Here is a 13,010-nt window from a genome sequence, read left to right on the forward strand (position 1 = left end):
TCTCACACGGAGATCGCGTGTGGGGCTATTGTGAAATGTAATCGGCAACTTTTTTTTCTGACATTAGGAAGGGCTGATGCCGCTTCACAGAATCTTGTGTAGGAAGTACGCATGGCATTATGGGTATCTCATCAGCAGCGCTGCATGCTACGTCACAGGTCACGCAAAATCTATCCCATGAGAGCTCGAAGAAATCAGCCCTTCCCAGCGTCCTGTTTGCAGGAGGGGGGGGGGGGGGGTACGAGCGAAGGCGCCCGACATCTGACAGCGCTTAATTGTATGACAAACTTTAATATGTAGGATATTCTGGTGTAGTATGTTTCTCGGTTCGAGTATATGCCCACCGCTGCACCTCTTGCACTTTGGGTGGCATGGGTGGCTAATTGTGCGATGTGGCCGGCAGCCATAGGCGCCTTTACGTGCCAGCGGCCCGACCACGTTGTAGCATACCAGCATAATTCAGCATACCAGCTGCGAGTAAGGATGATTAGCCTCCCAAATTATTATTATATTAACATAAAACAGTACATTGGAACTGAAGAACAAAGTACCTCGCATTTGAAGATGTTTTACCTTGAATGGCATTTAATTACTCGAAAGCTATTGCTTATTCGACAAATATAATAAAAGACGTTTACATTTGCATATTAATGCAAAAACAAAACCGACTCATAAATTATTGAGTTATTAATAAACAGCATATATACGGTACACATCGGTGCATGGTCCTCAGTTTTCACGTACAATTTGGCCAGAGCTGTTAAACTGATCAGTCGCCAAAATGCTCCGAATCCTGCTTGCATGTCTGATGCTTGTCGTCAGTAGAGTGGAGAGTAACTGGAATGCCGAAGAAAGCGATTCATCAAAAGCAAAAATGGTAACTACAGGGTGAGTCAAAAAAAGCGGAAACCAAACCCCCAAAACTATATTTCATATTTAAAAGAAAAATATGTAGCACCGAAAATAATACTGACTGGAAAGCCAATTTCATAAGCTACTTTTAGATGAAAAATGACTGAAATTGCTCAATCCGTTCAAAGAATATCACCATTTAAACACAATGACCCTTAAACCTTTTTCGTCAAAAAAAGCGATTTCTAGAATCGTCGTCCAAATTGTCTTCAAACATCACCAGCGATAAAACCTCAGTTGAAAAGTAAAAAAATATTACACAGAGTCTTTTTGAAGGCCCGTCTTTTAATAAAGTGGATTTTAAAAATAATATGTTTTGCCTAACAAGGGTCATTAATAAAGATATTGTGTACTACAGTTGTTGACAGTTGTTGAAACAAGTTTTCTTTGTTGTTCCAAATAGTCAGAATACACAATAAATTGCTCCTTTTTTTGGGACGAAACAGGTTTTAGGTTTATTGCGTTTAAATGGTGATATTATTTGAACGGATTAAATAATTTCAGTATTTTTTTCATCTAAAAGTAGCTTATGAAATTGGCTTTTCAGTCATTACTATTTTTGGTGCTTCATTTTTTTTTTTTTTTTAATATGAAACATATTTTGGGGGGTTTGGGTTCCTCTGTTTTTGACTCACCCTGTACATGTATTCTCCTGCCGCATATTGTCTAACGTATAAAGTCCCAACAAAAGAAAGTTACATTCCCTTTCTTTGATTTTCCCACCGCCAATCAGGGATTCAGTCGCATCAATATGACATGCAACGACGCTGAGGATGTGTGTCAACACTGTGTCATAATTCCCCTCTTTGGACAGGAATTCTTAACAGGTACGTAACTCATAGAGACGTTAATCCAGCCTCGGGCAACATAAATCTGTCCGTGTAACGGGTGAGTACAACAAAATGAAACCAAAATGGCAGAACCAATTTTTGAATGAAGTTCAAGTTGCCTGTAGCACATTCAAAATCTAGGATATGAAAACCCAATCAATAAGCTTTCATTTAAAAAAAGAATCATTGAAATCACTCGTGTAATTTTTCGAGGTTTTTTTTTCAAGAGTTTTGAATACAAACACCGTTTAAAAGTTCTGTCCATGGATCACAAAAAAAAGGTAACACCGGTGTTCTTTCAGCAAACGAACACAATTTTTACAGGGATGCATGTGAATTGTTTTGGTTTTGCTGGAAGAATGCTTAACTTTTTTGTGATCCGTGGACAGAACTTTAAAACGGTGTTTGTGTTCCGAATTCTGTAACGTGAAAAGTACATGAGATTTTAATTATTCTTGTACTAACAGAAAGTTTATTGATTGGGCTTTCATATCCTAGATTTTAAAAGTGCTACAAGCAAAACTGCATTAAAAAATTGGTCCTGCCATTTGGGTTTCGTTTTTTTTCTAGTCACCCTGTAGAGTGATTTTAAAAAAATGCACTAAAGGTAACAGGCCAGAACAAAGTATGCGCAAAGGTACTAAGCATGAACATGCAGTTGTGCGATAATGAAATAAACAATATTTTAGCTGGATTGAATTTTGTATTTTCGAGCAATTTTAAACATTAATTTCGAACGATTACAGTACAAGCTCTCAATATAACAAATTGATCATTCTTGCAATATTGTCCTCCGAAAGAAAGGAAATAAAATAAAACAAAAAGTTATGTGGCGATGGCCAAGTCTTCAGGAGTCGGACTTCCATATAGAACTCTTCCGGGACTCGGTACACCACACCTCCTTCCCTGTCCATCCATGTACCTCGAAAGTCAGGCACCATAAAGGGGGGAAACGAGGTGGCACCCTAAGCCTTGCTGCCGAGTCAGCAAAAGAACCCCGTACCTATACGCAGATGCCAACCTGGACTTCGCAGACAGTCCCAACTTGTGAGTCAGCTTACCGACCGACCGAGCTAACTGCAGTTGGTAAATGACGACGGGAAATTAACACTCTTAAATGACAGAACCGCGGGCATCGAAAACCAAAAAAATGACACCAAGCAGGTTCGAACCCCTAACCCTGGGTCCGTTGTCTGACAGCTTAACAACTAGGCTGTTTCAGTAAGTACTTTTCTCTTTGCGTATAAAAACATAATCGTTATTTCCGCAGTGGGAGGGTTACTTTGTGTTTCATAGCTGCACGAAAGATGCATCGGCATCGTGCTATATACATGAATGCTGTTACGTAACTCTTTTCTGCAATCATTCTTATGTACCGAGCAGTTGACTATTCAGTCACTACGAGCAATTAACCTTACCAAGCTCGTTCTTATTCTGTCTCATCAATTATTATTTCGCGTCGCGTGTCTTTTGGCTGGCACTGACATGTCACTATGATTGAGAGAAATTCTAGCAAGTTTCCCCAACCTAATTATATTTATATCAAACTACTAACCCGTTTACAAATTTTTACAAGGGATTTTTGGTAGTCTGATTCTATTTCAGTCCCTTAGCTAGCTTGGGAAACTTCATCTTTTCTTGTACTTACGCTTAGTCTAGGGAATGATGCCTTTATAATACAATGTCACATTAACGTCAGTCGGTGGCATGATTAATCGTGACCACGCGGGGGCAATGACGGCCAGTGGCGTATATCTGTGCTTGCGAGTGGTGGGGGGTGGGGGATGACCAAAATCATAACATTCGGGCTATTCACAACGCAATGCGCCACCAAATGTTTGCCATGGAGAGTCAGTTTTTGGAATTACGGTCGACAAAACAAAGCCGATTTGAATGAGTGTCATATAAGGCCAAAAAAGTATCCGGTTTCTGGTATAGAGCTTGCCCAAAAAGTGGTGCGGCGACGCGGCTTTTTTACCTGATTTTTTTTTGCTTCAAATGTCGGTTGATGACTGCAAAATGGTGCCCGACTAAACTTAGTGCAAATGGGAGTCCAGAGAGGCCACATTAAGCTTATTCTCTATCGTAACCCCATCTAAAAACACGTTAAAATTGTGCAGCAGCAGGATTCCAGTCAAACCAGTGAGTTTGGCGGTTTTGAGACATCATCTTTCATTGAAAAAAAAAGTTTTCATTTTGCCGACGCGCATGGCTACGGCGACGTGCGTGCATACCAGAAACTGGAGACCTTTTTTTGGCCTTAAGTTACTTAAGCTAAGTGGTTATAAATTCGGGTATAGCGTTCTGCCGCCTTACTAAAAACACCATATTGGTACATAAGAAAAAAAAGGCAAATTTATACTTGAATCATACGCTTACAAAACTACTGACCGGAAAAACTAATAATTTCAAATGTCCCGCGCTGCGAATTTGTCGACCATCTCCCACACCCACAATGCACTAGGAAAAACTAACTTTCCGTGGCAAACTCTTGGTGGCACATGAAACGCCCGAATTGCCCGGCCGTGAGCTTTCGAAAGGGGGGGGGGGCTGGACACCACATTATACTGGGATGCTCGTTATCAATTATGTATACTCGCGCTTACATTTTTGAAAGCTTTTTGTACTTTGTTTCTCCACTTTCCAGTACTATTGAATACATTTTAGTTGCTTGGACGTGCGGAAAATACCTCAAAATCCTCATTGTTTCCTCATCAGGAAAAAAGTGGGGAATGATTCAATAGCCCATCCCCGCGGTCAAAAAGTGTGGGGGTATCACCCCACCCACACCCCGGGAATTACGCCCCTGATGATGGCGCACTGAGCCAATTCAACGAGCCTGCCACTCGCATGGTCTTTTTTTCGTGTCCGGGTTGCCATACGCCCTTGACTCAAGTCTATGGTCATAAAAAGGCATTTGAGATGAAACAAAGCAAATCCATGAACCTTTGGCGACTGAACGATCTAAATTGGGATCGCATTGTGTGCTTAACAAGCGAGTATAATTTTTACTAACACCTGTGTTTTCGAGGGATGGTTTTCCATCTCGAGAAGATTCACAATCTTGTTAATGCGCGAACCGGAAAATGTCCCTGTCTCAAAAACTACATAATAAAAATATGTGGCTATAGATATTGGGAGTGGGGGTACAAAGACGGATCCAGAGCGCGCTTTTGTTGGGGGGGGGGGGGGCTGTATAATTCAAACAAGCCAGGCCAAACTGGTATTGGTCCTAGCTCTAAAAGCCTGTTGGCTCCAATTCTCGAGGGCGTCATATGTTTTTCAAAGTGGGGGTGGTACATAAAACATGTGTATCTTGATCGGTACTACCCTGCAAAAACTATGGTGTTAAATTTACACCATTAGTATCTATATAGGACCATCTGGTGTTAAATTTTACTGGTGTTGTCACATATAAATACCGAATGGTGTTAAATTAACACTACAGTTTTTGCTGAGTAATTGTTCGAGTGAGAAGCCTAAACGGCGCGGGGTTCGGGGCCCGCTTAAGGGCCCCTGAAAAAAATGGATTCTAGGCGCCCTGTGGTGCGATCCGAGGCAATTTCTGACGACTGCATTTTGGCACAAGATCATCATTTAAACATCTTTTTCGAGTTTGGAGTCATTAAATCAGCTGTTCCGAGCTATAGAATCAAATTTAGGTTACATATTTGTATTCAGGGACGCAAATCGTTGGGGAACGATATCAGTCACCCCGTTCCCCACCGATTGACGCCCATGGTTGGCACCGTGCTTCTGAACGACAGCCTTTACACGTACATTTTATACGTAGGGCCAACGCATACATGCTGTACAGCGTCAGTTGGTGAAATCGAAAATTCGAAGAGAGACCCTTAAACTTTCTTAAAACTTGTATCTGCGCGTGTGGGTGTGTGTGGGAAGGCCTATATGTTTTATGGCACACTGCGGTATTTTCGTAGGCCCTCCCCAAATTTTTCGTAGGCCCCCAAATTTTTCGTAGGCCCTATGCTATGCACAGTGCCTACTGTGCCTGTTAAGTAATCCGGGCCTGGTAACCAGGATATTATTGCCACCAACGTTTACAGAAGCCGTATTGCAAGATTTCTGTAAAATAAAGCCCATGTAAATATTGCGGTTGTTCTTTGCAGTTGTCGAATACACGAAGGACCCTTACCAACTCGAGGTCAGTGTCCAAGAAGGAAGACAATCCAGAGACTGGACCTTTTCTCAAGGTAAGTGCGCATTGGTTCCTTTACACTGGGTTTATTGGGGAATCGATGTGTTAGCAAGTTCGCGGCTACCGGAAGGACCCATTGCTTTGCAAACACAACAGCCTCGTTTTTATTTCAACTGGGCGGTATCCTTATACATGTATTACATTTTTTGGATTGCTTTTGGTCTGGTTCCTCCCCCTCAACCTTAATGCCTAGGGAGGCCCTGCCAGTAGAACTTAGACTTCCGACGACACCGCTCTTTGGATTGGGTCGTATAGTCCGACGCCTCATATAGGTCCGACGCCTCATAAGTCCGAAATTTCGGACTTGTGAGGCATAAATTCCGCTCATAGGTCCGACGCCTCATAAGTCCGACAATGGACAAACGCTGTTTCGGACTTATGAGGCGTCGGAGCTATGAGGCGTCAGACCTATGAGGCGGAATAAATAAATTGTTTGCCTCATAAGTCCGACGATTCATGAGTCCGAAATTTCGGACTTATGAGGCGTCGGACCTATGAGGCGTTGGACTTAGTATGTATGAGCGGACCCCTTTGCATCCAGGGGACACACAAACCCTTCCAGAATGACAAAGTTGCAATCCTCAGAAGAATTGGAATATGGACTACTTAGAAAATGAAACTGGAATCGCTCTAGGAAAAATCGCGCCCATGCATTATGGGCATACTATTGACATTAATTCGCTGGCTAATTGTTAACCAACTTCTTTCTTTTCTCTGTAATCTCCAGACGACCTAGCTGGAAAGTATCGGTGGTGCGAATCCGCCTACTCCGAAGCCAGTTGGGACTACGACCACTCATGGAGATACACCATTTGCTACGAAAACATCTTTGATGATATCTCCGTACCCGAAGATTGCGCCAAGCCTCTTGCCGTCGTAACGCATGAAAGTCACTATTACGACGACGAAGTACGCGGCCAGCAGATGCTGTTTTGCCTGCCGTAGTTTGCATGGTTGTAATCAATGATTAAGTCATCACAAGTCATAGCAAGCAATTGTGCGGTAGACAAAACATACTGGAGTCGAATTTATTAATTCAACTTGAAATTATTGCCGACTTCCGTGGGACCCTTTTTTGTTTTTGGGTTTCCCGGCTCACACAAATTCTACCATTGCCGATTGTCTGTTCACCTAACCCGAAGGCCACAACATAGGCGACACATATTATATATAAGCCTTGGCAAGGGCGGGGGCCCAAACAAAACAATTTTTTTAAAGTGGCGTCGCATCAAAGGCAGGCACTGCGTACACCACCATCTATTCCTCCTAAAGATTTAGTTAAAGTGGTTAGAAATAGCCTCAGATTACACCACAGAGCATCTAGAATCCAATTTTTTTCTTGGCCCTTAATAAGCGGGCCCCGAAACCCACGCCGCCTTTTTTTCGAGACACTTTTTGGAAGACCAACATTTGTTTGGCGCCCCCCCCCCCAAAAAAAAATTGTGTTCTGGATCCGCCCTTGAGCGTTGGTTGCTAAGATCAGCAAAAATCAGCCCCGTTCCCTATAAGGCCAAAAAAGTCTCCGGTTTCTTGTATGGAGCTTGCCCAAAAAGTGGTGCGGCGATGCGGCTTTTTTTCACCTATTTTTTTTCTGCTTCTAATGTCGGTTGATGCTGCAAAATGGTGCCCGACTAAACTTAGTGCAAATATATGGGAGTCCAGTCAGTCCACAGAGGCCACATAAAGCTTATTCTCTATCATAACCCCATCTAAAAAACACGTTAAAATTGTGCTGCAGCAGGATTCCAGTCAAACCAGTGAGTTTGGCGGTTTTGAGACATCATCATTTATCGAAGACGTTAACCTGGACTTTGCAGATAGTCGATTCCAAACTGGCCAAACTTATTTTCAACCCTTGAGTTTGATAAAGCATAGCGTTTGTTTCAAAGATCATTTTAAAATATTCCAAAAACTCACCTGCAATATACCTTTATTAATTTGTTTTCGACTGATAGGCTTTTTTTGTGGGACAAGCAGTATGTAGAGCTTACCGATCACGCTAAATTACTGTGGGTCAGATATTATCAAAAACTTCCGTTTACTAATAACCGAACAGGCTGTCTGCGACTTGTGATTTGACTTGTGATCGGCTTGTGACTGGATTACGACTCTGCTCGTTTGACATATTCGGCCCCATCAGGGTCATATTTGGCGAATTATAAAGGGGCCATACTTTTATTACTATTGCTTAAGTGGGATAGTTTGGGGAATTAAAGTGCAAATTATAGGCTACGTTATGAAACAATAATGTGATACCAATTTTCGTGCTGCATAGGTATGGGATATTTAACAAACGTTTGCTTTTTTGTCTTTTGTTTCATGTAGTTATTTCGATACTCATTTCCACTTAATGGAGATAATCCGCATATTGGATGGATTCAGAGATGTTCATTACAGCATATACACTGGCGCACTTAGGCGGCGGAAAAGGGGGGGTCATGGGGGCATTTGCCCCCCCCCCCCCGATTTTCCCAGGCCAACAAAAGTCTTACGGTTACAAATGTGCCCCCTCGAAATGAAAACAGAACTGCCCCTCAAACGCACAGGTATAAGCATATGATCGCGTTTCAAATGCATTTGTCTTCTCTCTTGTTATGCAAAACTTTCCCTCAAAACAGAAGTACCCCTCTCGCATTAACAAGATTGTGCACCTAGCTCTAGATGGAAAACTACCCCTCGAAAGCACAAATACCGCTCTCGGAATAATAAACTTGTGCCCCTCTCGAGAAGGAAAATGTACCATCAAAAACAATAGTGCTCCTGTCGCTATAACTTCTCGAGATGGAAAACTGCCATTCGAAAGCATAGTGCCCCGCTCGCGACATTAAAATTGTGGCCCCTCTCAAGATTGAAAACTGGCCCCTAAAAACAGTACTGCTCTTCACGTGAAGAAAATTGTCACTAAACTGGCCATCAAAAGCAGCAGTGCCCCTCTCGCGAAAAAAAATGATCTCATAATTAGGTAAATAAAAACACAAAGGAAAACAACAAAAATTAAACCAGCACATACCGATATATAGAATTAGAGTAGATAAGATACATATTGTGATTAATAATTTATACTTATTGGGTACTAATTTTAAAGCAACGTCCTTAAGAGAAATTTTTCAATTTTTTTCTTCTTTATTGAAGCATAATCACGATGGACGTCTTTCTTTCACATCGTCATTGGTGTTTCCCATCATGTTGCTTGGTTGTATTCTATTTAAAATATTAAATTTAATATTTAATTTCAAACTTATTCATCAAATTAAAACGAACTCACCATTTAAAATTAATAAACTTTTATTAATACATACAAATTATACTTTGGTGGAGGTCAAACTTGATGTGCACCAAAATGTTAAATAAATATTGGTGTTCTCTAACTCGTCCGTCAGAGTATCCATCATTTTGTCATTCTTAAAGTTTCAGTCACATAGAATGTGCCGCTATTTTTACATTCACATATAGTGTGTCTCTCGTTAATGTGGCCCCTGTTGAAGCGAAATGCATTTACCTGAATTGTGCTATACATTAAAATAATTAGGAACGTGAAGAACGTCCTAAAAATAACCCGTTTTACTGCATTATCTGACAGAACGGTTAATCATAGGAGAGTTTGTATGACAACCCAATGAATATTGAAAGTAAATTAGCAGCGACTACGGTTTAAATCATGATTGGTATGTGTGGGGACAGCTTCCTTCGGAAACCCCCATTTTTGTACCGCGCCAAATATGTGCATTTAACATGAGCAGACCTGGAATGTTCTCAAAGGGGTTCAGCTGCCGGTCTGCTTAAGGAAACACTAGTCTAAGAAAATCTAGAAAATATGTATAGTTTTTGTTTGTGGAGCAAACAGGATCGCGCACGGCAGCCTTGGTAATGGGAACCAACATGGCGCACAGCGAGATCGTACCCATGGGGAACGAAGTTGCCACAGACCTTGAGGCTCTAGGGGTGATGCCTGGTCCAGTCCTAACAAATTAATAGCTCGTTGTTGGATCCTATCAAGAAGATCCTGCAAAATGGTAATAACGTTTACCACTATATAACGTGAAGTTTGTGTGGTGATGATGAGCTTCGATTTTCACTGAATTCGAAGGCATCACAGCACTTATCAAAAAACACGATCAAGGCGCCTACACCAAGCACAGACAAATAGTTCGTGGTCTGAGTGAAAGAACTAGTGAAGTTAACGGGATTTCAACTCTCTTTTCAAGATGTCCAGGGATATTATTTAACGACAGACTAGTCACGACAAGGAGCCTTTATTCAAAAGCCTTTATACAAGCCTTTATACTGAACTGAAGGATACTGTACATTAAAATTCAATAATTAAAAATCAACTGCATAATCCACTTCGATGATTATGCAGATAAGTGCATAATTACATGAATTTGTTGCCTTACGAGGAGGCCCCGCAGTTAATTTAACACAAATTATCATACTTTTTCTCAATATACTTATTATTGAATAGTTAAGTGATCCATATTGTGTTTCGCTGACTACAGGTCAATAGGCCTGAGACCTAATGACGTCACGCTTTGTTTACATGTGCGCTTTCCTATGTGTCAGACGGTCCCTACTTTGTCTGGCGTCCCGACTTCGCTCCCATAGGAAATTAAGCGCATATGCAAACAAAGCCATAACGTCATTAGGACTTGGTCTATTAACCGATAGGTTTAGGTTAAGTCAGAGGTAACTGCTTGATAGTCGAATTCAATACGAAATCGTTTTTTAACATCACAAATACTAAATCTAAACGTCTTTTATTTGTCGAACAAGCAATGACTGTCTTGAGTACCACTTAAATGCATCGTGCAAGGTATAGAGGCATAAATATTCAAATGCCAAAGAGTAATTAGTGTTTATACCTGGAATGCACTTTTGATGTTAAGTTCATGAAGTGCAGCGATTTGAGGTATAACAAAACACAGTATGTCAGAACGTATACTTAAAGTTAGACAAAATGCCGCACGAGAGTAGTTACCATTTTTGCTTTCGATGGATCGCTGTTTTCAGCATTTCAGTTACTCTCCATTCAACTGATAAGCATCGGACATAAAAGCAGATTTCAGGGCATTGTGGCGACTGGTCAGTTTGCAGTATGTCTGGCTATGAAATTGAGCACGAACACCGATGTGTACCGTATAGTTAACGCGGTGCCACCTTGATTTTGGTAAGTGGTTTTAGGGCTTTATCGTTGGAATTCCTCGGTTTCCCTGTGTCAATCTGGAGGCTACTGGACATTCTAAAGTAATAATTAAAGGTCAATTGCATAATTTCACTACAATAATTATGCAGACTTGTTAATTTCATTTCCACACGAGTACTGTCAAGTTACCTAACTTTATTCAAAGGATTTATCATTGAAATGATTAAAGTGAACCATACTTGAACGAAAGGTTGGTCTTGAAGAGATCACTAATTTCATAGTAAGGTTACAATTGATTTGCAAGCCATATATAATACCAAAGGTTGGACTTTAAAACGCTGAGGGCTCGAAACAAATCACAACTCGCCTCATCTTCCATTTTACAATCAACAATAATAAATCTTCTAATAATTAACTCGAAGAAGTAAGTCCTTTGACCGCATACACTCTGGGTATTGAATGTTATATTCCACTGATGGTGTTCTTCCCTTTGAGCAAAGTGTACACAGGTGCTGAAGTATTATCCGGCAGCGGTTTGGATATAACATGGATATATTATACAAATATTGAATGCTTCGAGTGGTGTAGTAAAACTAGCCTCCCGAGGTGATCCATGGACCAGTCTATTTTCCCGAGGCGAAGCCGAGGGAAAATAGAATGCTCCATGGATCACCGAGGGAGACTAGTTTTACTTCACCACGAGATAAAGCATTCAATATTTGTTTTCTAACTCTTCACCCACAGATTCTGCTTGATTTTAATATTTTAAATTATTTTAATCTGAACACAGTTGAAATAAACTTCAATTTCAATACAAAATTGATGGAAAATGTATTTCTCTCTTAAAAGCTACCCCTTCAAGAAATGTTTGAACCCAAGTCTGCGGCGCGATCTCTTTGGAATAATACGCGCTACGCACAACGCGCAACACGCACACCAGCCTGCATTTTCACACAAAATCCGCGCCATGGAAATAGTACTTTGGTTGCTAATGGTATAGTATTTTGGTTGCTATGCGCATAGTACTTTTGGCCGTGCACAGAAAGATAGCAAAATTCGAAAGTAACATGTGACTCGCTCTCTGCCAATCAAGACGCAGAATCTATGGGTGAGGTGTTATAATAATAACTCCACGATATATATGTTTTTTAACGATGACTGAACGCTAACATTATAACATTACGCCAAAGAAAGAAACGGAAGACCAAACTTCCTTTAAAAATGAACACTACGTATAGGCTAACATGCATAATCGTTTAAAAAAACCGTGAAAAAACTCACAGTCAAATATGATTGGTGCAAATATCCAAACTTAACGGTGAGTGGGTAATTAAGGCATTAAATTGGATACAAAAGTGCATTCTAAGGATTCTATAAAAATTCTACTACATGAGCCAAGGCTATAGATTCATGAAAAGTATTTTGCAAATAAACAAACTTTTGGGCGAATATCCATTTTTCCGAATTGTATGCAAATAATAAGAAAAACCTGTTGGATTTCCAACGTATTACATTTTCCAATTTCAATATTTATATTCCAGCGCCTTGAGTACCTAATTGTTGGTGGATACGTGCGCTATATAAGACTCCGGTATTATTATATATATGTTCATGCTGTTTCCAGAAAACTAAGGGAGTTGCTGATGTCATGTCACACTCAACAATTGTTTAATTTCCTATTTCAATGTAGCTCGCTGAAGGTATGTTTGCAAAAAGTTTGGTCGTGGTCAGTCTCGGACTGGCCATGTTTATACTAGAATCAAAGAAACACTGAAACAAAAGCTAAGTAAGTGACCACAGCATACAACGATAAAATTCTGGCAACATGTTGTTGTTTAAGCAGCTGAAACACAAGCGTTTACCTAATATGGCGTCACTGCTTTACTAATGAATATCAGGATAAAATTTT

At 40.6% G+C, this 13,010-nt stretch overlaps 1 protein-coding gene across 1 annotated transcript; it reads left to right on the top strand.

Annotated features, from left to right (window-relative positions):
- The first annotated feature begins 716 nt into the window (after positions 1-716).
- On the top strand, positions 717-7,539 carry LOC119737830. Its single transcript, XM_038212445.1, has 4 exons — positions 717-877; positions 1,646-1,739; positions 5,873-5,956; positions 6,689-7,539. Exons 1-4 carry the CDS (start codon positions 782-784, stop codon positions 6,904-6,906), a joined length of 492 nt encoding a protein of 163 aa, XP_038068373.1. The 5' UTR covers positions 717-781; the 3' UTR covers positions 6,907-7,539.
- The last annotated feature ends 5,471 nt before the right edge of the window (positions 7,540-13,010 follow it).

This window comes from Patiria miniata, unplaced genomic scaffold (assembly GCF_015706575.1).
Source record: "Patiria miniata isolate m_02_andy unplaced genomic scaffold, ASM1570657v1 HiC_scaffold_3, whole genome shotgun sequence".
Lineage (NCBI taxonomy): Eukaryota > Metazoa > Echinodermata > Asteroidea > Valvatida > Asterinidae > Patiria > Patiria miniata.